The sequence below is a fragment of the Nansenia antarctica genome (genome assembly GCF_963989245.1).
Source record: "Nansenia antarctica genome assembly, chromosome: 18".
Taxonomy (NCBI): Eukaryota; Metazoa; Chordata; class Actinopteri; order Argentiniformes; family Microstomatidae; genus Nansenia; species Nansenia antarctica.
Window position 1 is genome coordinate 5,977,734 of NC_137691.1, and position 27,015 is coordinate 6,004,748.

The window sequence follows — 27,015 nt, forward strand, 5'->3', positions numbered from 1 at the left end:
AAAAAAAACTAAAAAAAACAAGAAGGGAAAGGAGCTGGTTTACATAAATAAAGGCTATGTACACTATCCACTATACTATACTGTACAGCAGTGGAGGCTGGTGACTTCCAGAATTGAGGAGGCCAAATTTTTTTCCGTTTAGAATGATAAGGTTCTATCTCCGTTTAGAATGATAAGGTTCTATCTCCGTTTAGGGCAGTTCAGAGATATTGAGCGTCAAAGTTGTTACATTCCATTATGTTTTGTGAGATGGAACCTTTGTATTTTATTAATTACTAACTCAAAAATGTCAACATCTTAAAAATAACACCACACAGGCATTAATAAACACCTATGGATCAGATTATGTAAAAAAAAAAAAAACTCAATTTTGACAAAAATGGAGATAGAACCTTATAATTCTAACGTCACGAACTGTTGTAGGACACAGAGCCAGGTTGCTGCCAAAGACTGTCTCCAGAGCATGCATCACGTTTAGTAGTCGTAAAGCGCTTAAGCCCGCTAGCCTAAGTGACAGCATTACTAAACCATGGCATGAACAGATCAACTGAGAGCATTGCTTTCTAAACTGACACGGGCAAGTAGCATTAGCGAAGGTACACAGAGACACAATATACTGGTGAGTCGTGACCCATACAAAGATTATCTTCTGATGTTGTTACATTCATTTACAACACCTGAATGGTCTCCTGGATTGAACACATTTAATTTTTTAATTTTTAATTTTTGCCATTTAGCAGACGCTTTTAATCCAAAGCGATTTACAATTACGAATTACAGGGACATTCCCCCTGGAGTAATTGAGGGCTAAGTGCCTTACTCAAGGGCAAAATAGGGTGGTCTCAGGCGGGATTTGAACTCACGACCTTCCGATCAAGAGTCCAATTCACTATCCAGATTAGACCACCACCACAATGTATCTCATCAACCAGCACTACTACTGGCCAGCAGCAGACTGTCTGTCTGTCTTGTCTGTCTAACATTACAGTTAACACAGTATCACAAGTGCATTTCGTGAGCTTAGAATGAGAAGGTTCTATCTCCGTTTAGAATGATAAGGTTCTATCTCCGTTTAGAATGATAAGGTTCTATCGCCGTTTAGAATGACAAGGTTCTATCTCCGTTTAGAATGAGACGGTTCTATCTCCGTTTAGAATGATAAGGTTCTATCTCCGTTTAGAATGAGAAGGTTCTATCTCCGTTTAGAATGATAAGGTTCTATCTCCGTTTAGAATGAGAAGGTTCTATCTCCGTTTAGAATGAGAAGGTTCTATCTCCGTTTAGAATGATAAGGTTATATCTCCGTTTAGAATGAGAAGGTTGAACAAGGTTCTATCTCCGTTTAGAATGATAAGGTTCTATCTCCGTTTAGGGTAGTTCAGAGATATTGAGCGTCAAAGTTTTTACATTCCATTATGTTTTGTGAGATGGAACCTTTGTATTTTATGAATTACTAACTCAAAAATGTCAACATTTTTAAAATAACACCACACAGGCATTAATAAACACCCAATGGATCAGATTATGTAAAAAACTCAATTTTGACAAAAATGGAGATAGAACCTTATAATTCTAACGTAGGACACAGAGCGAGGTCGCTGGCCAAAAACTGTCTCCAGAGCATGCATCACGTTTAGTAGTCGTAAAGCGCTTAAGCCCGCTAGCCTAAGTGACAGCATTAATAAACCATGGGATGAACAGATCAACTGAGAGCATTGCTTTCTAAACTGACACGAGCAGGTAGCATTAGCGAAAGTACACAGAGACACAATATACTGGTGGTGTGTGGTGGTGACCCATACAAAGATTATCTTCTGATGTTGTACATTCATTTACATACAACACCTGAATGGTCTCCTGGATTGAACAATTTTAATTTTTTAATTTTTAATTTTTGCCATTTAGCAGACGCTTTTAATCCAAAACGATTTACAATTACGAATTACAGGGACATTCCCCCTGGAGTAATTGAGGGCTAAGTGCCTTACTCAAGGGCAAAATAGGGTGGTCTCAGGCGGGATTTGAACTCACGACCTTCCGATCAAGAGTCCAATTCACTAACCATTAGACCACCGCTGCATTACGTACTGCATGTACACCAGTGGAGGCTGGTGACTTCCAGAATTCACTCGCGATGGAATGTTCCCTATTCTTATAGAAGAATATTAAATTGACTTGTAATAAAACGAAATCGACTACATTAAAAATAAAACTGTTCAATAAATCCTAAATCTTGTCTACCTATTCGATGTATAAATCGCGCCAGAATCTCGCCGACTTCCGAGGTCATTTTAAGCAAATTTGGCCAAATGAGCTATTATTTTCAGGGATAATAGCCATGGGTGTTCTAGACGTGTCCTGCAAAGCAAGCCCGGATTATCCATATATTGCATCGGGTGAATGCCCTGGGGCACCAGCCAATGGGGGGGCACCCCAAAAAAATTTTTTTATATATATATATTTTTTAATATAGGCTATATTTACTGGAAGACATCCACACAGGTACAAAACTAACGGTTATATTTAGGCTATCATGATAAAAAAGATAAATAATTGCGAGTGCCCCCCCCCAGTCACAGACAAGTGCCCCCCCCCCCCAATCACAGACAGGTGCGCGAATCAGCGCGATGACGCAGTGACGCCCGGCCAAACTATCACCTAAGAAATCAAAATGGACAGGCGACAACTGAGTGGCTCTGCCAAGCGAAAAATTAAGAAAGGCAAAGACTCCAGACATACGGCCGCTCTTAAAAATGTCCCAACAATTGGGAATTTTTTTATTTCACCTAGGCCTAAAATGAGCACTGAAGTTAACAGTGGGGGGGACAGCAGAGCGAGCGAGGGAGCGAACATAGCGAACAACGACGAGAGCGGTGAAGCTAATGCTAACTGGCCAGCAGACGATTCTACAGCTCAGGCAGACGTGAGCCATGGCGCTGAGAACAGTCAGGTGCATGAGAGCGAGGATGACGGAGACGACGAGGTGGATCCTGGAAATATTGCCGAAGATCAGCAGCCGCTGGTGGATTTTAACATCTCAACAGACCCGGAACTATGGGGAGACATCACGGAGCATGTGAGGGAAATGGCAATTTCTAAAGGCCCGGTGTCCTTCCAGAATAGGGCCCGCAAATACCCAGCATCTGTGCGGGACATTGGTCTTGGAGGACAAACGCGGTCACTCACCAATGATTTATTGCATTGTCGCCTCCCAAACAAGCAGACAAGCAGTAGAGACTGGTTAATTTACTCACCATCATAGTAAATAACTGTGATGACCCAGTACTGTAGTAATATGTTCTTGTAAATCTATGGTTTTTGTAACCATAGTAAATATCAAATTTTCACTTGCAAAGTAAAAAAAAAAAAAAAATGTGTGTGTTGGGGGGGGGGGGGGGCACACATCAAGTTTGGGCACCCTAGGGCACCCTAGGGGGTTAATCCGGGCCTGCTGCAAAGGACAAGTTGATAGGACACTCGTAGCCACTATGGCGAGTGTTTCTTTGACTGAAGTGACTGGCGAATTCTCAAAATGGCTTCATGTGATTGGACGAACAAAATGTCAATCTTTCAGCCCTGGACTCAATGCATGGTGAGGCCAGGCCTCCTCTGCCCACCCATTTTCAGTGATTTGGCCAATCACATATTGCCATGAAAAAAATTGCATTACATTGACTTCTATGAGAAACCACTTTCCTGGGGAAGCCTGGCCTCCCTCAATACAAACGGATAGGGATTCTGGCCTGTAGGTGCTTTACAATTGCAATATTGGGTTTTAGCCATGGAAAACAAAACGGAAATAATATTAATATATATATATATATATGTTTTTTGTTAAAGAAATAAATAAAATAAATATAATTATTGCTTTTTTAAATCTCTCTCTCTTCTCTCAAATTATTGGGGAGGCCAGGCCTCCTCCACCTCTATGGAGGAGCCTCCACTGCTGTACAGATAGACGACTAGGGTTGTCATATTGCACATAGTGTTATTGCACATTCATTTAAAGTGTCGCAGTTTGCAGGCTTGAAATGTACACATTTGTGCCTCAGCACTACACCTGATTTTTTCAATCCAGCAGCTGCCATCAATCCGTCCAGACTGTCCAGTTCTGCCCAGAACCTAGGTCTTTGCTGTGTTCAGGGCCTGGATGGCCCTGGGGTAGAAGCTGTGCTTCAGTCTGTTTGTCCTTGCGGCCATGGTCCTGTACCGCCTTTTCGAGGGCAGCCGGGCAAAGTGTTCGTACCCAGGGTTCGTACCCTGTTGCCTGGTACTGTATGATGTCTATGTTTTTCAAAGAAGTGGTCTGAATCAGAATGAATCTTTCAGCAATGCAATTACTTTATGTGTGTGTGTGTGTGTATGTGTATGTGTATGTGTGTGTGTGTGTGTGTGTGTGTGTGTGTGTGTGTGTGTGTGTGTGTGTATGTGTGTGTCTGTGACTATATCATTCTCCACAGAACCCAGCAGGCCTGTAATGGCGGTCAGAGGTTACCTTCTGTCCCCACCTTGTCTGTGCCGCCAGATATAAATCTGCTGACGCGGGTTCCTGTTGCTCCAGGGAAGAGTTAGCACAGGAACAATGGTTAACGCTGAGTGGACACAGAGAGTCAGAGGAGGGTTGGGAAAGGTGAGGCGCACTATTCTAAGAAAGAGCTTGAAACAAACCCAAGATAAATCTTCCCCACACGTCGCTGTGTCCTTAGAATAATACTGTATGGGGATAGGGAATTCACTAACTGTGCTCTCAAGCCCCATTGCCACTCAAACCTGGCTTTTTTTACCAGAGATTTAATTAGTTCTCTCCAACGAAGGCCCGTTTTCACAACACTGTGAACCAGGGGAGGCTGGTGAAGGCAGAAATCGGAGGACAGACACCTTGTAATGCATGAAACGGAATGAGGAGTGGGACGCTTCGGATTGTTCTTCCTGTTAAGTTCAGAATATATTTCAAGATCCTTCTGCTTGTTTAGAAAGCTCTCACTGGCACAGCAGCAGAATATCTGAAAGACCTTTTGCTAGCATATCAGCCCAATAGAGCTCTCAGGTCTTCTGACGCTGGTTTTCTCTGTGTACCACATGTACAAAAGAAGAGATTTGGTGAGGCTGCGTTCTCATTTTATGCAGCCAAATTGTGGAATGCACTGCCAGTTTACATTAGGGATGCAACCTCAGTATATACACAAATATATTCAAGTCAAGACTGAAAACACATCTTTTTAATATTTAATATAAAATTATTAAATTATGATTATATAATGATTAAAGCACTTTGAGCTGCAATGTTTGCAGGAAAAGTGCTATACAAATAAAAGTTATTATTATTATTATTATTATTATTATTATTATTCCATTTCAATGAGCCCGTCCTCCAATTTCTACTTCCACTAGCCTCCCCTGCTGTGAACCTAGGAGTTGGTGCCAACTGGTGCTACCTATTTACATGTATACTGTAGAACAGTGACATGCGGTGAGGTCTATGTTTGGGGAGGCACTGGCTAGTGTCAGAGTCAGATTTACCGTACACACATGAACCCGATAGAGGTAGCTTAAATTCACAATTTTGGCAGGTTGCACCATATTATTGGCGACCGTATATAATTATTATTATTATATTTATTTATTTTCAGATTTTATCCCTTTTTCACCCAATTTGGTAGCCAATTGAACCCAACCTAGCATCCAATTATCCCCTGCCTATTGCGAAGGATCCGCCGCACGACCCCGTGGCCGGCAGTCCCAGAAGAGGCCGCCAGGCAGACTAGCTGACTGGCTCCTCGAGCCCAGCACCTGTTATTCCGGCACCGCGCTGTTGCGCGACGGATCCTTGTCCGGAAATACTCCTATACCGCCCTCGGGAGCGGCCGCCCAATATGCCGCTCCCCGTGTGTGCCCCAGCCATATCCGGATCTGGCGAGCTGGGATACGAACCCAGTCCCCGGTGGGCAGCATGCACTAGTGGCCAGTGCTTAGACCGCTACACCACCGTGGGGCACTGGCGACCGTATGTTTGAGTACAATTTTGAGAAATGTTTAAGGTTACGTTAGATATAACGTTTCCTATTTTTGCAGCAGCTGGAAATGTTTTGCTGGAGCTAGCATGGAGGGAGAACAAGCGTCAATTTGGTGGGCTCAATGCACGCCTCTCAGTGAGGCAGACGTGATAGCTGCCGTCCCTGGTGCTTTTTCACTGCAGTTTAATGTTTGTAACAGGCACACGCTTATCGATGCTGATTAATGTACTGTAGGCTCCACTGTCCCTGTTCCCCAAAAAATTCTGAATGAATACATAAATATCTCTGTAGTTGATCAAAGGTTAATAGTTCAGAGGCAGCAGTGTGTTTGGTACAGTATGTCTAGGGTGTATGACGAAATAGTCCAGGAAGAAAACGTTGAGGAATTGAAACTTACTTTTCTCTAGTTTCTCTGGTACTCTTGCTAATGTCAGCACATGTCAGGGTGTTTCAACCCTAACCTTAGCACCAAAGAAAACTCAGTTCCTCAAATGTGCATGATGTCTGGTAGTGGAGAACTGTGTCCACGTTTTCCTGAGAAAAATAAATACAAAGAGGAAATTAAGATTCTGTAAAATTCTGTAGAATGGTACATTAAATGTAAAACAGAAAGAAAAATATGACTGAAAACGTAGACGGTAGAACCTTTTTCTATGTCTTATTCTAAGACAAAACAAAACAGAGGCAAATATGACAGTCCCATGTGCTCTTCTCATCTGGTGGATGTCTGCCTTACATTACTCGTTCACTGTCAATGGGCTCAACCACATGTTTTAGACGATATCTCTTCAGTTAATCTGCCTTTCCCCCGGTTGTTAACACTTAATCAGCCATGAGGGGTCAAATTTCAGGACCCTCCTTTCATGACTTTTCCTAGATATGTGCGTTCTACCACCCAGTATCCTTACATTTTCAAAATCACATCAGGATAAGCTAGTGTGAAGCTATTTTGCCGTTTTTCTGTGTAGGAAGCAGGCTAATTTACAAGCGGCCAACTAGTGGTCGTTGTGTGTAAGTAGCAGCTTAGCATTGTAAAGAAAAAGGTAAAAAAGGCACGTTGTAGGCACGTTGTAGGTAAAAAAGGCACGGCTGTTCTAGTGTTAACGCCACTCAAACATTTTGCATGGGGTAACCTGCACACCTCACTAACTGGAATGGAATAGGATAGCAGCATGGCATGCTGTAATATGAGGTGACATAACATACCAACATGATATGATATGTTATGATACGACGATATGATATTAGATTCAATTCTACTGTCATTGCAGAGTACCAAAGTACCAAACAACAAAATGCATTTTAGCACCTAACCAAAAGTGCAATGGGTAACTGAGTGTTCACATTGACATGGGGGGGGGGTCCAATGTTTAGGGGGGTCCAAGCAATGTCCTCCACTGCACACCCACTCATACATCCACACGTCCACTCCAGTGAGGATATCCTGTCCTCTCCTCCAGCTGGATAGTGCTGACTCTGACTGGGGGGGTGTGGACATGGGGAGGGACTTAAGAGCGGCTGGGAGGATTGTTCTTGACCACCACTATGACCATGTGACCACCACTATGACCATAGAGATACACACAGAGCTCGAGCCGGGGAAAGCCTTTCTAGTGAGACCTTGCAAGCCTGCACTCTGATCCCTCGTTGGATGCTCATATACATACATAGGTGCCGTGCTCATCTCTTGATTGATTGATTGATTGATTTGATCCTACCTAGGTTCATTGCTGTTAAAGGTAAGACATGATGTTCTCTCTCCCCATTAACCTCTCTCCTTCACTCCTAGAACAGGAGGACCAGGGGTCATTTCTTTCTCAGGTATTCGAGCCAGATCTGATAATCACAGTCTGATGAATCCCATCGATATTAATTCAACATCACTTAAATCTAATTGTGTCTACACAGTACAGAAGTAACCTTTCCGTCGAGATACAGACTGATTATGCATTTGTACCTGGAGATTGCAATATTGTTTTGCTACATTTAAGTCATGGCCATAGACACACAGACACACACAGATAGCAAGACAGACACACAGACACACACACACACACACTTAACATCAGCATTGAAGGACATTTTACACTTGTTGGAGATTTTCCAGATGTTTTACTACTTACCCACAATTCACTAAACCAAGTTCCACTATTGTGTTACTGTAATGGCCTTGTAACACTTTTCCCACAGGTCATGGACGACCACCACGTCTCTTCTGACAACTACACAGACTACATAGTTACAGTACATTGTAGTCTTCTGCGTTTCTGTGACAGTCCTGGGTTCTGTTTTCCCCACAGGTCATGGACAGCCACCACAACGACTCTTCTATTTATGACGGCAACTTCTCCGACTGGTTCATCAGTGAGTGTCACGTTGACTCGGACATGCCCTCCCGGCGCGTCTCTCTCTTCCTGCTCTACCTGCTGCTCTTCATGGGCGGTCTGACGCTCAACAGTCTGGTGGTGTGGGTCAACTGGCGCCGGCGCAGCAGCCGCAACGGCGTGCTCTTCTGTGTCCTCAACGTGGCCATCTCCGACCTGATGGTCATGATCATAACACCTGTCTTCATGCTGGAGGCAAGTTTGTGGTCATGAGACTGTTGTGGTCATGAGACGATTGTCTCATGATACCCTGTGATGATCCAAAGCATGTTTTCGATAAAGCAAATCCATTTAAGTTGAAAAAGACAATGAGATGTAACCTTGTCTTATTTGTCTCCCACACTTGTCCAATTGTCTCACTTATGTCTTGTACTACTGTCACTTTATTTATCTGGCCTTATCTTCCCTCTTGCCTTATTGTCTTGTGCTGCAACGCCAGGAACCGAAGCCTAAAGGGCTCTGCACACAGCGTGCGATTTCTGTTGCGCGTCAACGTTCCATTTTGAAGTTTGAATGGAAGTCTATGAGAAAATCATAAAACATCGCATCCCAATGCACACAGCGTGCGATGCAATTTCTGTTGTATGTTCTCATAGACTTCCATTCAAACTTCAAAATGGAACGTTGACGCGCAACAGAAATCGCACGCTGTGTGCAGAGCCCTTAAGAACTTTACTCTCTCACACTTCTGTAATGTGATTATGTAACGATAAAACTTGAAACTGAAACTGAAACTTATCTTTACAAAATCGTCTATCCCATCTTAGAACGTCATGGACAAAGTTTGGATGTGGGGCAGCTTCCTCTGCCGCTTCAGCAAATTCATCGAAGCCGTGAACGTCTACAGCAGCTGCTTCTTCCTGGCCTACATGACGGTGGAGCGTTACCTGGCTGTGGTGCGGACCGGGCCCAGGCCCTGGGGGCCTGCGGAGCGGCGCAGGAGGGCTGTGCTGTTTGGGGCACTGTGGGTCCTTTCCTTTGTCCTGGCCCTGCTGGAGAACGTCCATGTCCGGTTGCTGGAGTTGGGTGTGTCAGGTTGCTTCATCTACCCGGATCACAGCATTTATCACTGGTTTTCTGCTCTCACTTTCCTCCACCTGACCTTCCAGTTTGTGGGTCCTGCGGCCATCATCGTGACCTTTAACCTGCTGACGCTGCGGGCGGTGCGGGCGTGTCCTGAGGCCGGGCGCCAGGGTGGGTTATGGTTCGTGCATCTCTACTCGCTGCTGTTTATGCTGTGCTGGCTGCCCACACACATAGTCAACGTGCTGCTCCTGGTGATCGGTTTGGACCCTGAACTGCTGAACTGCAGAGTCGTAATTCAACTTTACATGTCCTACGATTTCATCAAGTGCCTGTCACTCATCCACTGCGTGGCCAATCCCATCATCTACAACTTCCTCAGCAGGAGTTTCCGCGGCAGCCTTGTTGCCGCGGTGTCAAGCCACTTGCCAAGAGAGGCCATCGCTGAGTTAGAGAACCATGGCAAGAAAGCAGAGGATGGAAAAGGAGGCACAGGGGACAGTAAAAGGGGACGGGAGATGAGTGACACCAGCACCAGCCAGATGTGATCAGATGTGTCGTCTTAATGATAGGGACTGTCTTTAAGAGGAGAAATACAAACTAATCCCAACTTTATTGACAATGCCCTTGTGAATGTGATTGTGATGTCTTTTCCTCTGCCATGCACTTCCTGTTTTCTCATCCTTCCTGTTTCCTGTTGATGTAACAAACAGACCTCAAGTGTCATGGAAGTTACCTGCCTCTATGAACACTGATGTGAAGGAATGCAGGGAACACGGCTGGATCATGGTCGGGATCTCGAATGAGAACTAACGAGAACTGAGACTGGCACAGGGGTCAATTGGCAGGATTTGGTTTATGATGTTTGTTGCTTTTTTATCAATGAAATTAACTTGAATATAATTTCTGGCTGTTTAAGTAATGGAGACATTTTGTCGACGGGGGGTATGGGGGTGGTAGTGGAGGTTTTGATTGACGGGTGGTAGCTTGCGCAAAATCGACGGCGATGCACTAAATATATATATTTTTTTTTTAATCCCCAGGAAAAAAGATCTGGGCTATTCAGAAAACATTCGGGGTTCGAGCCCCCAATGCCCAGGGCTAACGACGTGCCTGACTGAGCTTCATTCCCTTTGAATGTCATGCTGCTTTTATACAAGATTACAACATTGAAAAGAAAGGGCAAAATGAATTATTTGTGACAGCTGCTGGTGAAAGGGGTAACAAGTCGGCAACCGATTTGATGTTCAGAGTTTCTATTTTGAAAAATGTAAATACATTTCAGCGTTGTTGAAAATCAATGCCACACTCGCTAGTCAACTAACACAGCTTGCATTGTGAGCCTGCTAACAATGTTTAAGTAGTGTTATAGTTAACTAGGTAGCAGTGGGGATTACTCACCGAATCCATTGCATTGCAATATTTTGACTTGACTAGCGAGTGTGTGTTGTGATTTTCAACAACGCTGAAATGTATTCCTGTTTTTCTAAATAAAAGTCTGAACATTTTGATTGGTTGCCGCCTTGTTCCCCCTTTCACCAACCGCTGTCACATTTTCACACATAAGCACATAATGTAAAAGGCTTCTCTTAACTATGTAAAATCGTTCTGTAACGAGCCACCTACTAACTAATAATAACATAATAATATTAACATAATACTACTAATAATGATGATAATAATAATAATTATTATTTATAATAACATACTATTACTAATAATCTATTTGTACAGTTGAGTTATATTCAAGACTGAAGTTTGTTATCTTGTTTCATGTTGTTAATTTGAAGATTCAATAAAGATAAATGAAGTTTGTTGGTGTTTAATCCTTTCTTATATGTGGCAGTAAACTTGATAAATGTGACTGCCACTGAGTTACTGTATTTGAACTCTATGATAACTGCCTCCAAAACCAAGGATTAGGGGAAGCTGGTTACCTTAGCATTCCCCAAAAGGCAACACTTTAGTTACTGTAGATTCTATTTTTTTAAATGATTATTATTATTATTATTATTAATCCTTTATTTAACCAGGGTAGTCATATTGAGACAGTAGCCTCTTTTTCAAATATTTTAACTGTCTAACTCTAATATGCATAACTGTTAGTGTGTACACTACAGTATGCCGTTACTATGCATTACATTACGCTTGTCATAAGCATGAATATCTCATAAAGATGAAGAAGTGTTCAGCGATTATCCCTAAGATGAAAAAAGCTTCATTAGACAGTCATGACGATCATACTGTACTTAACTATAACAACAACTCATTACAGTATATTCTTCAAGTAAAATGTTACACAAATGACTCTAAAAACAATAGCAGGGCCATCTCTTTTGACATCAGATAAGAAAATACAGCTTGTGCCTTCGACAATAACAATTGTCATTGCTGAAGAATGGTAAACGGACTGGACCTTATTCCAAAGAGCTTTACAATGGCCTCTCATTCACCCATTCACACACACATTCACGGCAAGCTACCGTGCAAGGAGCCGGCCAGCTCATTGGGAGCAATTTGGGGTTCAGTGTCTTGCCCAAGGACACCTCGACACGTCCATCTAGGGATCGAACCGCCCACCTTGCGATCATCAGACACCAGCTCTCCCTCCTGAGCCACAGCCGCCCCAAGAATGGTGGGAGACATACCAGCATGGGCAAAAATGACTGGGTGGCAGCGCGTAGCGTTTGACTGTTGTTGTCAATAGTGTGGTGAAACAAACAGACATGTTTTCACCCCTAGATGTGCTGTGCCTTGCAAAAAAGCAGGACACTGAACGTGCAGTTACAGTATGCACATATCTGAAGTTTCAAACACTTTTACAGAATATTTTCTCTAAGAGAACAATGACGATATGCTCCGAATATCACAGTATGCTCCAAATATGACAAAATATCATAATATTGAATCTCGGCCCAACCCAAGTGTGCGTGTGTGTGTGTGTGGGTGGTTGGATGGTTGTGCCATGAATCTTTTTGCACTTTATAATGTAGTCCTATGACCTTTATGTTTTATTTTTTATCACCCCTGTACAGTGGTCTGCTCCCCTCATCCCCCCCTCCTCCTCTACTCCCCAGCGAGGATATCCTGTCCTCTGCTCCAGCTGGATGGTGCTGACTCAGTGCTGGGGGTGTAGACATGGAGAGGGAATTTAACCTGGAGGCTTGTGCTGGTAAGAGGGCAGCAACCATCCACATCCAAACAGAGCTAGAGCCCGAGAAAGCCAGGAACTGAGACTCTGTTGCTCATACAATCCCTCACAGTCTACAACTGCAGCGCTCCGCTCTTTTTCTCTCTGGATCTCCTCATCTTTGGCTCTCTGCTGCTAAGGGTCGGTAAGTCACTTGAGTCCTCTCTCCCCTTCTCTGGATGGAGAAAGAGGGCCAGAAATGTCCATTGTTGTGAGCGACTTCCATTATTTCTTTCTCAGGTAAACGTCAGCAAAGTACTGTTGGGGAGAGCTGGGCTAACTGTATTCACTGTACTGTCCCTGTGCTCACAGTGATTTACCAAGTGTTTATACCAGTTTGCACCTGTGTCTTCAATTGGGGATAGAAAACCAAAAACAAAGCTACATGTGAAACTCTCTGATGTATTTTTCCTTCTTAGAACCATCATTTTACTTTATTTTTATTTTTATTAAAGCAAGTAAAAAATAAATAAAAAGGTGTCAAGATCAGAGATCATTGATGCTGTGCATGTCAGCATACCAACACTTGAGACCAGTTGAGATTAGGACAACATTGCATTTTTTCATTATCAGAATTTGAATTTAAATTATGTTTATTTTACTTTTTTTTCCAAAGCTATTTCCTGGGATGTCCCAAAAACGTAGATATAAAAAGGGAGGGAAAAGCAACAAACAAATGTATAATCTAATATATAAAAGTTGTATTTATTTATTTATTTAGGCCTATGTTAGATAATTTTTTAGTTTTGTTATGTGAGACATTACATTGAGGAATTAAATAATGTCAGAGTAAAAAAACAAAACAGGGACAACCTTATCCTATCTCCCTACATTACAATATGATCTAGTAATTCATTACACATTTTTAATTCTGATTCCCAAGTAATTGAGTGCACATAAACTTATTGTGTGAAAGAAAATGTTCAGCTATATATAGGATATGCATATATGTATCACATGATTGCAGTATTGTTTTATAAGTTTATGACAGTCATGCCCACTGGCTTGATTTAATCTGGATCAGACTTAAGCTGTTTTTGACTTCCTCTGGTTGTCTCCCTGAGGCAAAGACATTTAGGCTGCGTTCGTAAATTCGCTCCGAGAGCGCCGGCGTGCACACTGGGTTCAACGTCATAGAGCGACCAAGTAATTTGATTGGACAAGAGGCATTCCGTGAGTGCTGATCAGATTTCCAGAGCGTTATTTACGAACGCTGCCTGATTCATTCATTTCTGGAACGGCCTCATAATGACACTCAAAGTACCAGGATGAGGGCCCAGTTGTTCCAAAAAAATGTTGATCTGGTATTATTTGGAAATGAATGTTATTTCATGTTAAGTCCTCAGATGCAATCCAATCACCCTTTCCTGCAAGGTTGATGTCCACAGTGATGTCCACAGTGAGGTTTTTGGACATTGGACATTGGCTTCACACACTACTGCCAACCCCTTGGTTCCCCCCTACTTCTAATTTATAATTTTATAATTTTGCCATTTAGCAGACGCTTTTATCCAAAGCGACTTACAATTACGAATTACAGGGACATTCCCCCTGGAGTAACTGAGGGCTAAGTGCCTTACCCAAGGGCACACTAGTAGTGGTGTGGCTTCAGGCGGGATTTGAACTCACAACCTTCCGATCTCAAGTCCAACTCACTATCCACTAGACCACCACTACCCCCCCCCACTACTTCTTGTGTTTCTGTAACAGTGCTGGGTTGTGTTTTCCCCACAGGTCATGGACAGCCACCACAACGACTCTTCTATGTATGACGGCAACTTCTCCGATCTGGCCTGGTTCATTCATGAGTGTCACACTGATCTGGACAACACCTCCCGGCGCATCTCTCTCTTCCTGCTCTACCTGCTGCTCTTCATGGGCGGTCTGACGCTCAACAGTCTGGTGGTGTGGGTCAACTGGCGCCGGCGCAGCAGCCGCAACGGCGTGCTCTTCTGTGTCCTCAACGTGGCCATCTCCGACCTGATGGTCATGATCATAACACCTGTCTTCATGCTGGAGGCAAGTTTGTGGTCATGAGACGATTGTGGTCATGAGACGATGTGTGACACGGTCTGGTGGTCAATTGGGCTGCAAGTTGGCAGCCGATTTAACTTTCAGGGTTTAGAAAAATGTAAATACATTTCAGCGTCGTTGAAAATCAACGACACACTTGCTAGTCAACTAACACAGCTTGTTTTGTGAGCCTGCTAACAATGTAAAGTAGTGTTATAGTTAAGTAGGTAGCAGTGGGGATTGCTCACCGAATCCTTTGCATTGCAGTATTTTGGCTTGACTAGCGAGTTTGTGTTGTGACTTTCCACAACATTGAAATGTATTTCCATGTTTTAAAAATAAAAGTCTGAACATTTTGATTGGTTGCCTACTTGTTCCCCTTTCACCAGACCGTGTCACATATGGTATCATGATACCCTTTGATGATCCACAGACCACAGTCTTGTAAATGTTATGTAGATGTCTGTCTTTTGATAAGCATGTTTTGAATAAAGCAAATCATTTCTGCTGGAGGCACGTTTTACTGACATGTGACACTTTCTTGTGATATGATGACTTTTCCGTTCTGTTTTACCGCTTATTCCGACGTTGTAAATATCTGTAGCGTGACTGTGACGATCCCCCTCCATTCTCGTTCTTTATGTTTCCGTGGTCTTTTAGATTTGAAATACAAAATACAAGCGTCAATCTTATTTTATATGTTCTCATCTCTCTCATCCCAGGTCATGATGGACCATGTTTGGGTGTGGGGCCATTTCCTGTGCCGCTTCACCAACCTCGTCTTCGTCATCAACTTCTACAGCAGCTCCTTCTTCCTGGCCTACATGACGGTGGAGCGCTACCTGGCTGTGGTGCGGACCGGGCCCAGGCCCTGGGGGCCTGCGGAGCGGCGCAGGAGGGCTGTGCTGTGTGGCGGTCTGTGGGCCGCTTCCTTCTTCCTGGGCCTGCTGGAGAACGTCCATGTCCGGGTGCTGGAGTGGGACGAGCCGGGTTGCTTCATCTACCCGGAGCACAGCTATGTGAACTGGTTCGCTGCCCTCACCATCCTCTTCCTGATCTTCCAGTTTGTGGTTCCTGCGTCCATCGTCGTGACCTTTAACCTGCTGACGTGGCGGGCGGTGCGGGCGTGTCCTGAGGCCCGTAGCCGAGGGGGCCAGGGTGGGTTATGGTTGGTGCATCTTTACTCGCTGGTGTTTGTGCTGTGCTGGCTGCCCTTCCACATAGTCATGCTGCTGTTGCTGGTGGACGATCTGGACCCCAGACTGCTGAGTTGCCGGGTGGTGGAGGAGATCTACTTCTTCTACTCTGTTGTCCAGGGCCTGTCACTCGTCCACTGTGTGGCCAACGCCATCCTCTACAACTTTCTCAGCAAGACTTTCCGCAGCAACCTTGTGGGCGCTGTGTGGCAACATCTGCCAAGAGAGGCCATCGCCGGGGGACAGGCTGAAAACCGCGGCAACAGCGTAGGGGGTGGGGGGAAAGGGGGCAGTAAGAAGGCCAAAGAGATGAGTGACACCAGCACCAGCCAATCAGATGTCCAGTCTTAAACGAGGGAGCTACCCTTGAGGGGGGGAGGGGGGGGGGGGTAAATAACTCATCCAAACTGTATTGGAAAGTCCCTTTGTCACGCTTGATGTGTCTCCAAAGAATGTGAATGATGAATGGCCTAGCGGTCACTTCCTTTTCCTCTGCCATGCACTTCCTGTTGTTTTGGTTTGTCGTTGGTGTTGTAAAAGGCCTCCCAGCGGCAGGAAAGTTCCAGGGAGGGAATGTTTTCCATGTCCTGCATCCATAAATATGCTGAGGAATGCTCAGCTGAAGACACACTCACAAACCCAAAGTGGCTACAGAATCATATCTGCAGTGTAGTCAAATTATTCGTTTGAATTCCAGCTGAAATTCTACATTTAAAAACGTTCCTTAATTTTCAATTAATGACTAGGTTTTTCCTAGTCAGATTGTGTTCTCATTATGGGAGGTTCCACATCACATCCACTACAATGTTGTGGTATTGAAACACTCAGGGCCCTATTAATGAGCAAAGATATGTAGTAGCCTACACGATATAACATTATATCTTTTGTCAAACTAATTGCAATAATATTTTACTTTAAATAACAATCTAGTGTCATGTGTCTGTTACTGCCATACAGTAGCAAAACGTCGTCAAACGTCATCAATGTGTGTGGATCTATATGATATTATCTTGTTTGTGGTGTTTGTAAACAAATCAATTAAGCTCCAACGTTATGCAATGCTGCTTTTAAATATAAGAAAAATAAAGATCTTAACTCTCAATAAAAAGTCAATGTAACCCACACAGAGGGCTGCCCCTAATTTTCTGTGGGGAATCTCGCTACACCAAGACAACAGGGGGTAGGCCATTGCACTGCACACTCTTTCTCTCGACACACGGCTACCTCTACCTCAGCACACACTGGAGTGCTTTGGGAGCTGGCATGATGGTGTGCCTTGGAAATGCACATCAAAAAAGTATTATTTATGATGATTTACACAGCTATAATCCTCTTGCCTCGACTAAAACGTACTTGCGTTGTTGATCAATGATACCAAGGGCTTTAATGCATGATTGGAATGACAGATGAATAGATCCGGGTCTTTTAAAATTATTATTATTATTATTATTATCTTTTTGGGGGGGCTATTCAGAAAACATTCGGGCTGAAGCCCCGGATGCCCAGAGCTAGCGACGCCCCTGGTCTGCATCACACTGCAGAAATCTCCATTGATCTGTTCTGCCTGTGTCACAAACTACAGCACATGCTGCCCCCCCCTGGCCAAGACTGGTAATGAACGTTTCACAGTCCCTTGTTCACTCAATACAAACATTCTCTCTCTCTCTCTCTCTCTCTCTCTCTCTCTCTCTCTCTCTCTCTCACGTACGCACACGTATCCGCACACGCACACGCACACGCACCCACACATTATACGCACGCACATAATTTGATAGAGGATCAAACGATCTCTTTGGAGAGCAACTAAAGATGTAAATACCAGACAACCTAAATACTTGCTTAAATTGAGGACGGACATGTATGTGTGTGAATATTATCTTCCCTGTACCACAAAAGCAGTAATAAAGGTTCCTACCTAATTTGTCACCTGATGGAGCAGATACACAATACATTATTTATGCGATTTTGTTGTTGTTATAATGGCAAAATATATACAACAAAAGTCAATCAGGGGTCGGCAATTAGGTTTGGCCTCGGGCCAAAAAAATTGTAGCCACTAGATGGCGGGCCCGAACATAATCAAAGGATAATTTAAGTAATTGATTGTTAAAAAATGTGACACGTTCTAATGCTTTGACTTTTCTTTCGAGAAATGTACACATCGCTAGTCAACTAACACGGCTTGTTTTGTGAGCCTGCTAACAATGTAAAGTAGTGTTATAATTAACTAGGTAGCAGTCCAATCCATTACGTTGCAGTATTAGGCTTGACTAGTGAGTTTGTGTTGTGATTCTCAACAACGTTGAAACGTAGTTTCACCCTTTTCCATAGTTTTGAATAATAAATGTGTGGACTGACGATGTATCGCAGCCTAACTTATTCTAATAATTATTTAACATACTTATATTCTGAATGATTCCCCCCTCCTCCAGACAAGGTCACATTATTTATTATTGGATTGGTTGTTTGCGTGTCGGGTGAAGTTAGCAAAACATTTAACCTGCTAACTAGCAAGAGATACATAATGTCACTCTCCAAAGGTCTAAAGAGGAAAGTTGACGGTGAAAACAGGGCATTTAATGAGGAATGGACAGCGAACTATACGTTCATCCTACCTGGTTTCATCAATGCAAAGCCGTTGTGTGAGACTCACATCTTCCCTGCTCACAATGTTCCCTTTCTATACATGCGAGTCGTCCTTTTCCTCAATGAATGTGATAAAGACGAAAAAACTGCCTGCGGATTAAAGTGACGTCAATATCACCAGATATCAAGCAAATAGTGACCGATGGGAGATGCCACTTTTCACATTAAGTGAGTACCAAGCCTGTCGTTATTGTATTTAATAACCTAATTGTATTTTGTATATTTTGAATGAATGGCTTATGGCTCATTGTACTTATTATCCCTAATAGCGCGTTTGCTCTGTCGTTTCAGGAGCATAGGCCTACCACCACTTTTGCGCCGATTTTGTTGTCAATGTTTTTCAGAAAATTAAACAGAATTTGCTTTGTTACTGTTCATATGTGTGTTGCAGTCACATACGTAAACATTACGTTTGAATGATTTAATGAGCTGATGTTATTTTTTTCAAACCACACCGCATGTCGGCTATTTCAGCACCACGCCTTGTCCACCTACTTATGATTCACTCTGAGGGGTTCAGCGTCAGTGCTTCGGTGCACCCCGCTGCCTGATTGTCTGTCCCTGTGTCATTCACTCTCAACCAGTGGTGTAGTCTACGTGATACGCAGGACTACGCCGTATACCCACTAGGAAAGGCCAAAGATTTCCGTATACCCACTTAAAAATGTGTGAGGATACGTAATGGCGTTTTGTGACAGAACTTTCACACTTTCATTCATAAAATTCACCCCGTCTGTGTTACGAAGCACTTGACTTTTGGACCATTGGGACTGACTATAGCGTCAGATACCATCAACGGGGGGGAAATGCGACATGAAATATGTCAAAATGCAGCACTATCATGCACAGATCAGCCTTAAAACATGTAATGTTAGATATAATGTTAGACAGAGAGCGCATATTTATTTTTATGTTGTTCCGAAATGTATATCGATCGATATGAGGCTGGGAGGGGAAAATCCCAGTATACCCACTAGAAAACACTAGACTACACCACTGATCTCAACATGAATAAAAGTACAATAAGCATTATTCAGGTGGTGGTAGATTCTCTATTCGGACATTATAGGCGCGGTGTGGGACTGTCGGTCCGATATTGTAAAAAAAAAAAAAAAAGTGGATTCTCAAAATAATCTGCTGGGCCAAATATTATTGGTGACGGGCCAGCAATGGCCCACGGGCCGCCTATTGCCGACCCCTGCACGGTGTCATTTCACACAGGGCACCCTCAAAAACGAGATGATGATGATGATGAAGAAGAACATTAATATTTTTTTATGATGGTGTCAGCTTATTATGAAAATGGTATCTGAGACATTCTAATTTTGTATCACTCACTGTGATGTAATAATGCACAATTCTAGAACATGGTTACCACATGTAAGGGGAATGAAGGTTCACATTCATTGCTCAGAAGAATAGTTGCAGTGTGCCACCTCTTGCCCAAAAAGTGGATATTAAAGATATTCAACACAAGAATGAATGAACTGGAAGAGGGGTCCACCTCTACATTTCAGAGATGCAACATGGAGAGAAAAATGAGTTCCATGGCCTGTACAATATTTAATGAGCTACGACTGGAAGAAAAATTCTGTGACGTGGTGATTAAAGTCAATGGCATCGAATTCAACGCACACAAGACTATCCTTTGCGGCTGCAGTCCATATTTCCGGTGAGTGTCTTAACTTGGGGGGGTAGCCATGATGGATGGCAGGGATTCACTTGGCATGGATCCAAAGGATAATCAGAAGAAAATAGCCAGATCCTACAAGAGCTTACACATTGTTCTTTGTGGCAGCAATGATACATTCTATAAAAGATACAACTATTGATTCATAATATTTGTGTACCCCTCTTTATATTGTCATATAATTGCAGAGGGTGTTTATTATATTGCTGTACTATATTGAAAAGAGTATTGAGAAACTTTGGTACAGTATATGGATGAGTCCTGACCATCATATCCCTCCTCTCTAAACCCTGACCCACAGAGCTCTCTTCACAAGTGGCTGGAACAACTTAGAAAAGCGGGTGTACGACATTCCTGGTGTGTCACCGGACATGATGCGTCTCATTATTGAGTATGCCTACACACGCTCTGTGCCTGTCACTGACGAGAATGCGCAGCAGCTTCTGGTGGCTGCAGACCAGTTCTCTGTCATGGGCGTTGTGCGAGCCTGCAGTGACTACCTAGAGGCCCAGCTGTGCCCGGAGAACTGCATTGGGATCTGTACGTTTGCAGACTTCTACTCCTGCCATGAGCTCAGGCGCATGTCCTCTCTCTTCATCCTGCATCACTTTAAGGAGATGGTGCGTAGCTCCGAAGAGTTCCTGGAACTCTCGCCGTGGCAGTTTCGTGACATCATTGAGAAGGACGACCTGAACGTGAAGCAGGAAGATGTAGTGTTTGAGGCCATCCTGCGCTGGATTGGCCATTCTCCTCAAGACCGCGAAGCCCAGATCTCGGTGCTGTTGCCTAAGGTGACTGAGAGTCGGACAACACACGTAACACGTAAATGTTTGATTCATTTCATAAAGGTGTATCGGCTGGCCGACTGCATTCCGTGTCCATATCTGTCTGTGTCTGTTTGCTTAGGTACGCATGGCCTTGATGACAGTGGACTACTTCATGAACAATGTGAAGAATAATCCACTGGTGAGAGGCAATGCTGACTGCAGGCCCATCTACATCGACGCACTGAAGACCATGTATGACCTGACCATGAATAGGCCCTCCAGCTCTGACTTCGGCAACCCTCTGATCCGCCCTCGCCTGCCCTATGCCATCTTACTGGCCATCGGTGGTTGGAGTGGTGGCAAACCCACCAATGGCATTGAGGCGTATGATGCACGGGCTGACCGATGGGTCAATGTGACTCGAGAGGAGGAGAGCGCACGGGCCTACCACGGTACTGCCTACCTCAATGGCTTTGTGTACTGCGTGGGAGGCGTTGACAGCGTTGACTACTTCAACAGTGTGCGCAAGTTCAACCCAGTCACACACACTTGGCACCAAGTGGCACCCATGCACTCACGGCGCTGCTACGTCAGTGTGGCTGTGCTGGGTGGCTGCATCTACGCCATGGGCGGCTTTGATGGCCATGTGCGACTCAACACTGCTGAGCGCTATGAGCCTGAGACCAACCAGTGGACACTCATCTCACCCATGCATGAGCAGAGAAGTGATGCCAGTGCCACCACACTTTTTGGAAAGGTAAGTGGAACAGAGGAATAGGTAAGACTAACTGTACCTGGAACACAACTTGATAACTATTGTACAATGAATCTATTAAAAAGCCAGGATGGATGAATTTACGAGTTGCCTTAATTCTAGGTATACATATGTGGTGGTTTCAATGGGAATGAGGGCCTGTTCACAGCAGAGTGCTTCAACCCTGAGACCAACCAATGGACTCTGATCGCCCCCATGACAAGCCGACGCAGTGGGCTGGGGGTCATCGCCTATGGGGAGCAGGTCTATGCGGTGAGACCTACATAAAAATACACAATAAATCTATGCTCAAGTTCTGATATACTGTTATTGACCCACATTTCTCCTATCCTCTCTTAGGTGGGCGGCTTTGATGGAGCCAACCGTCTGCGAAACGCAGAGTGCTACAATCCCCAGACCAACACCTGGCGCGCAGTTCCCCCCATGTTCAACCCACGGAGCAACTTTGGCATCGAGGTGGTGGATGATCTTCTGTTTGTGGTGGGCGGCTTCAATGACTTCACCACCACCTTCAATGCGGAGTGCTACGATGAGAAGACAGATGAGTGGTATACCGCCCATGACATGGGCATCTTCCGCAGTGCCGTTAGCTGCTGTGTGGTGCACGGACTGCCCAATGTGCTCGAGTATGCTGCCCCGCGAGATACCCTGCAGAACCCCCGGGAGGAGCTCAAACTGTCCACCTCCAATAGCAGCATCCTTACTGTCTGACACCATATCTACCCACCATTACCCCCCATCCCTACATGACCCAGTCCTGCCCACTGCAGTCCACCTGGGCAGAGACAGAAACTATCCAAATAAATCCTTCAAGTGCCCATGGAAATCACATAACATTTCTGTCTTTCTTATTGCTTCTATCAGGCCGGGTGGTACAATTATTTTTCTACAATGAACGTATAAGGGAGACTTTAATTGAATGCTAGTTTGCAATCATGTCTTAACTTTGCTGGGCGCTAAGCCCATGCCCATTAATGTCCATCAATACGTGTATCTCTGAAGGTCTACATGTAAATACCTTCCAAACAAATGACAAATGATATAAGCACGCAAACACACACACGTACGCACGCACACACGCACACGCACACACGCGCACACGCACACACGCGCACGCTTAAGTCAAAGTGGGCGGAGCTTGTGTCAAAGTGGGCGGAGCTTAAGTCAAAGTGGGCACAACAACCACACACACACGCGCGCACGCGCGCACGTTTAAGTCAAAGTGGGCGGAGCTTGTGTCAAAGTGGGCGGAGCTTAAGTCAAAGTGGGCGGAGCTTGTGTCAAAGTGGGCGGAGCTTAAGTCAAAGTGGGCGGAGCTTGTGTCAAAGTGGGCGGAGCTTAAGTCAAAGTGGGCGGAGCTTAAGTCAAAGTGGGCGGAGCTTGTGTCAAAGTGGGCGGAGCTTAAGTCAAAGTGGGCGGAGCTTAAGTCAAAGTGGGCACAACAACCACACACACACGCGCACACACACGCACGCGCACACGCACACGCGCACGCGCACACACGCACGTGCACACATACGCACGCACGCGCACACGCTTAAGTCAAAGTGGGCGGAGCTTGTGTCAAAGTGGGCGGAGCTTGTGTCAAAGTGGGCGGAGCTTGTGTCAAAGTGGGCGGAGCTTGTGTAAAAGTGGGCGGAGCTTAAGTCAAAGTGGGCGGAGCTTACGTCAAAGTGGGCGGAGCTTGTGTAAAAGTGGGCGGAGCTTAAGTCAAAGTGGGCGGAGCTTGTGTCAAAGTGGGCGGGGCTTAAGTCAAAGTGGGCGGAGCTTAAGTCAAAGTGGGCGGAGCTTGTGTCAAAGTGGGCGGAGCTTAAGTCAAAGTGGCAATCAGAGTCCTGCCCACTGCAGTCCACCTGGGCAGAGACAGAAACTATCCAAATAAATCCTTCAAGTGCCCATGGAAATCACATAACATTTCTGTCTTTCTTATTGCTTCTATCAGGCCGGGTGGTACAATTATTTTTCTACAATGAACGTATAAGGGAGACTTTAATTGAATGCTAGTTTGCAAGTCATGTCTTAACTTTGCTGGGCGCTAAGCCCATGCCCATTAATGTCCATCAATACGTGTATCTCTGACGTCTACATGTAAATACCTTCCAAACAAATGACAAATGATATAAGCACGCAAACACACACACGTGCGCACGCACACACACACACACACACACACACACACTCTTTGCACAGTAGCCTATGTCTCTTCATGTCAGTACATTCCAATGACATAAACACCAAAACATATAATGAAATGTTTTATTGTTTCTTTGTTGTATGCTGCTGTTTTCCCTTTCTTTCCTTTTCTAAGCAGACAAAGGTTTTACATTAAAATATGAAATACCCCCCCAAATCTATAAATAAAACATCACAGGTTGGACAGTAATGTTTGACAGCTGTCGTTTCATGAATCATTTACATGAGTAGAAAAAAACAATGCAAAACAAAAGAGAAGCTTACATAACATACAGACACATACAGTCATTTGCAATTTTCATTTTCAGTTACGGTAAAAACAAAAAGACTCATGTTTGTACGTCATCCCAGTGTTCAAGCAACATGGTCCTTCTCTTACTGTACACTGTGACCACTCGCAAACATGTCATTCTCAAGGCAAATGATTGTGTGATGTCACAATGATGTCAGCAATGTTTCCTCTACCAATGTTCCATTTGTACAGTTTGGAATTCTATCCACAAATGAAGTTTGATCGTTTTGGTTTTAAACCCTCTCTTTTTTCTTTTGGAGGTGTGGCAGTGCACCAAAACATTCAAAAAAGCTGAATCTGAATCACTTATCACAGAGATGTGTAAGTAAATGTAATTAAAAGCTTGGAACTCAAATGTGGACGTGTGGAATTATGCAATACATTTGCAATACATTCAATCAAACTCAAGGCATTTCTTCTGTTTAGACTAAAACGGCATGTCTGGCAGTAACACTGTTGAACTAAAATACTAGAGGAGAATGACCTAGTAGCTCATGTGGGAATCATTCTTTCTTTAAGGGTTGATGCACTCATCCATATATGACAGCCTAGACTAATTCAATCCAGTGTTGCTCGTACCTAAAGCACACATAAGCGCACGCACACACACACGCACGCACACACACACGCACACGCACACACACACACACACACATCTCGGTCTTTGATGTCGAAGTGGTGACGGGGGGGATGAGCAAGCTGACTGACTGCCAAAATCACCACACCTGTCACAGCTCTGAATCTCTGAACAGCTCAGAGTAATACCCCTGTGTGTATTATTACAAACAATAATCTACCATACAGAACATACAATAACAACCTTGAACATGAAGTACATGTCAATATTAATAACTATGACAATTATTGTAATAATAGCGATTTCATATACTTGTATGTCTTTCTATACAATTATTTTTCGACTTATTTTTAAAATACAAATCCTATCCATCTGACAGTTATACATCTCAGTTGGGCATTTTTCCATATAACTGACTGTTCTGTTCTACTGTGGTACAGTGAGTCGGTTTACAGTGGTCAATAGTTGGAAACCGCTCTGGCGGGTTGCCTGGCTCGGGTTGGTCTTGGCTCAACACGGACACTATTTGGCAGCCGGACACTATTTGCCATGACAGCTCCACTGTTGTGTTTCTGTTGGGAGTCGTTCAGCCCCTCGTTCAGAGGACAGAGTTGAGGTCACGTCACTGTCGAAGGGAAACGCAGGTTCCTGTCAGCTGCGTTTTGAGTTGAGATGCACCACGCCGAGTCAAACCTAACCATGGAAGCTGAGGAGAAAGGTTCTCAATGGACAAACTGCCACTCTGATAAGAATGGCCGTCGTCACACAGTCTGTTGTCATGGGACTCCAGGTACACTATAGAGATAGAGGACAGGAGAGACAGAAACATTCATAGTCTTGTTAGTCCAATAGTCCAATTAGTCCAATTATTGCACTTCTTATCCTCTAGTTTCCTTTTGTTCAGCCCTGTGGATTGAAGGATATCAGATAGTCAGCACACAGGACAACATGCCTGTCTGTCTGTCTGCCTGTCTGTCTGTCTGTCTGTCTGCGAAGCCAGGGCAGGGGTGACAGAGCACACCTTGATTTGGAAGGTCAAAGTTCAAACACAGAGATGTGTTGCGCCTGGTCTGGCGGACTGCGAGTGTAAGTCTTTGTCGGCGGCGGTGGTAGGGACATATTAACCCACTAGGTAGTACCTTCCCTCACACAAACACACCACACACAGCCAGGTAAGAGTGAGCCCGACAAACACGGCTCTACCCTCTTCAGTCCTGCTGGTCTGAGGCTGTGTCCTGTTGAGAGTTTAGGGGTGCCTTTCAAAGGACACTGTGAGGCCCCCTGCTTTCACTAGAGCCACTCTGACGTACAGTACATCATTGACACACACACACACACACACACACACACACTCTCTCTCTCTCTCTCCGTCACTGTGTACAATAACCTTGTTCTCTATCCATCAACACTAAGATGTGGATTTGTGGTCTTTTCAAGGAGGCAGGCCAGTACTAAATAGTAAAGTCCAAGAAGTAAAAAAAAGAACTTCGAAAGAATAAGTAGACATGACACAATTTTAAGAGGAGGGTGGTTGGTCGGTCGGTCGGTCGGTCGGTCGCTAGGTTACGACACCACTCTCCGAGAGCTGCTGCGGCTGAGGCTGGCAGCGCTGCTCTTGCGGGAGAGGCTCGGCGTCGTGGCGACCGATAGGCTCGGCGTCGTGGCGACGGAGAGGCTGGGCGTGGTCGCCACCGAGGGGGCGGGCTCGTTGGGGCAGCCGTACTGCAGCAGGATGTCGGCACACTCCTGGCTGGCCGCGTAGCGGGCCAGGGTCAGCGCTGTCTGCCCCTGGACGTCCCGACACCTCACATCACTGCCATACTGGAGAGAGAGAGAGAGAGAGAGGGGGAGGGGGGGGGAGGGGAAGAGAGTGGGATAGGAATAAAGGTGGAAAGAGAGAGAGAGAGAGAGGGGGGGGAGAGGGGCATAGGAATAAAGGTGGAGAGAGAGAGAGAGAGAGAGGGGGGGGGGAGGGGAAGAGAGTGGGATAGGAATAAAGGTGGAAAGAGAGAGAGAGAGAGAGAGAGAGAGGGGGGGGGAGAGTGGGATAGGAATAAAGGTGGAGAGAGAGAGAGAGAGGGGGGGGGGAGAGGGGCATAGGAATAAAGGAGGAGAGAGAGAGAGAGAGAGAGAGAGAGAGAGAGGGGGGGGGGGAAGAGTGGGATAGGAATAAAGGTGGAGAGAAAGAGAGAGAGGGGGGGAGAGTGGCATAGGAATAAAGGTGGGGAGAGTGAAAGAGGGGGGGTGGGAAGAGT

General features: G+C 44.7%; 2 protein-coding genes and 1 pseudogene across 4 annotated transcripts in view; 1 reads left to right on the top strand and 2 right to left on the bottom strand.

Moving 5' to 3' along the window:
• Window positions 1-27,015, bottom strand: part of cdk4 (cyclin dependent kinase 4) — a 359,603-nt gene that overhangs the window by 287,480 nt on the left and 45,108 nt on the right. The window lies entirely within an intron of this gene.
• Window positions 19,993-22,409, top strand: LOC308173513 (kelch-like protein 10; the record flags this gene model as incomplete). Its single annotated transcript, XM_080548542.1, has 5 exons — window positions 19,993-20,138; window positions 20,458-20,947; window positions 21,063-21,680; window positions 21,801-21,950; window positions 22,038-22,409. 5 exons carry the CDS (start codon window positions 19,993-19,995, stop codon window positions 22,407-22,409), a joined length of 1,776 nt encoding a protein of 591 aa, XP_080404668.1.
• Window positions 26,324-27,015, bottom strand: part of LOC308173514 (arf-GAP with GTPase, ANK repeat and PH domain-containing protein 1-like) — a 20,685-nt pseudogene continuing 19,993 nt past the window's right edge. The window contains exon 20 of the transcript in view: window positions 26,324-26,581. The product of the transcript in view is annotated as an arf-GAP with GTPase, ANK repeat and PH domain-containing protein 1-like (transcript). The remainder of the gene's footprint in view (window positions 26,582-27,015) is intronic.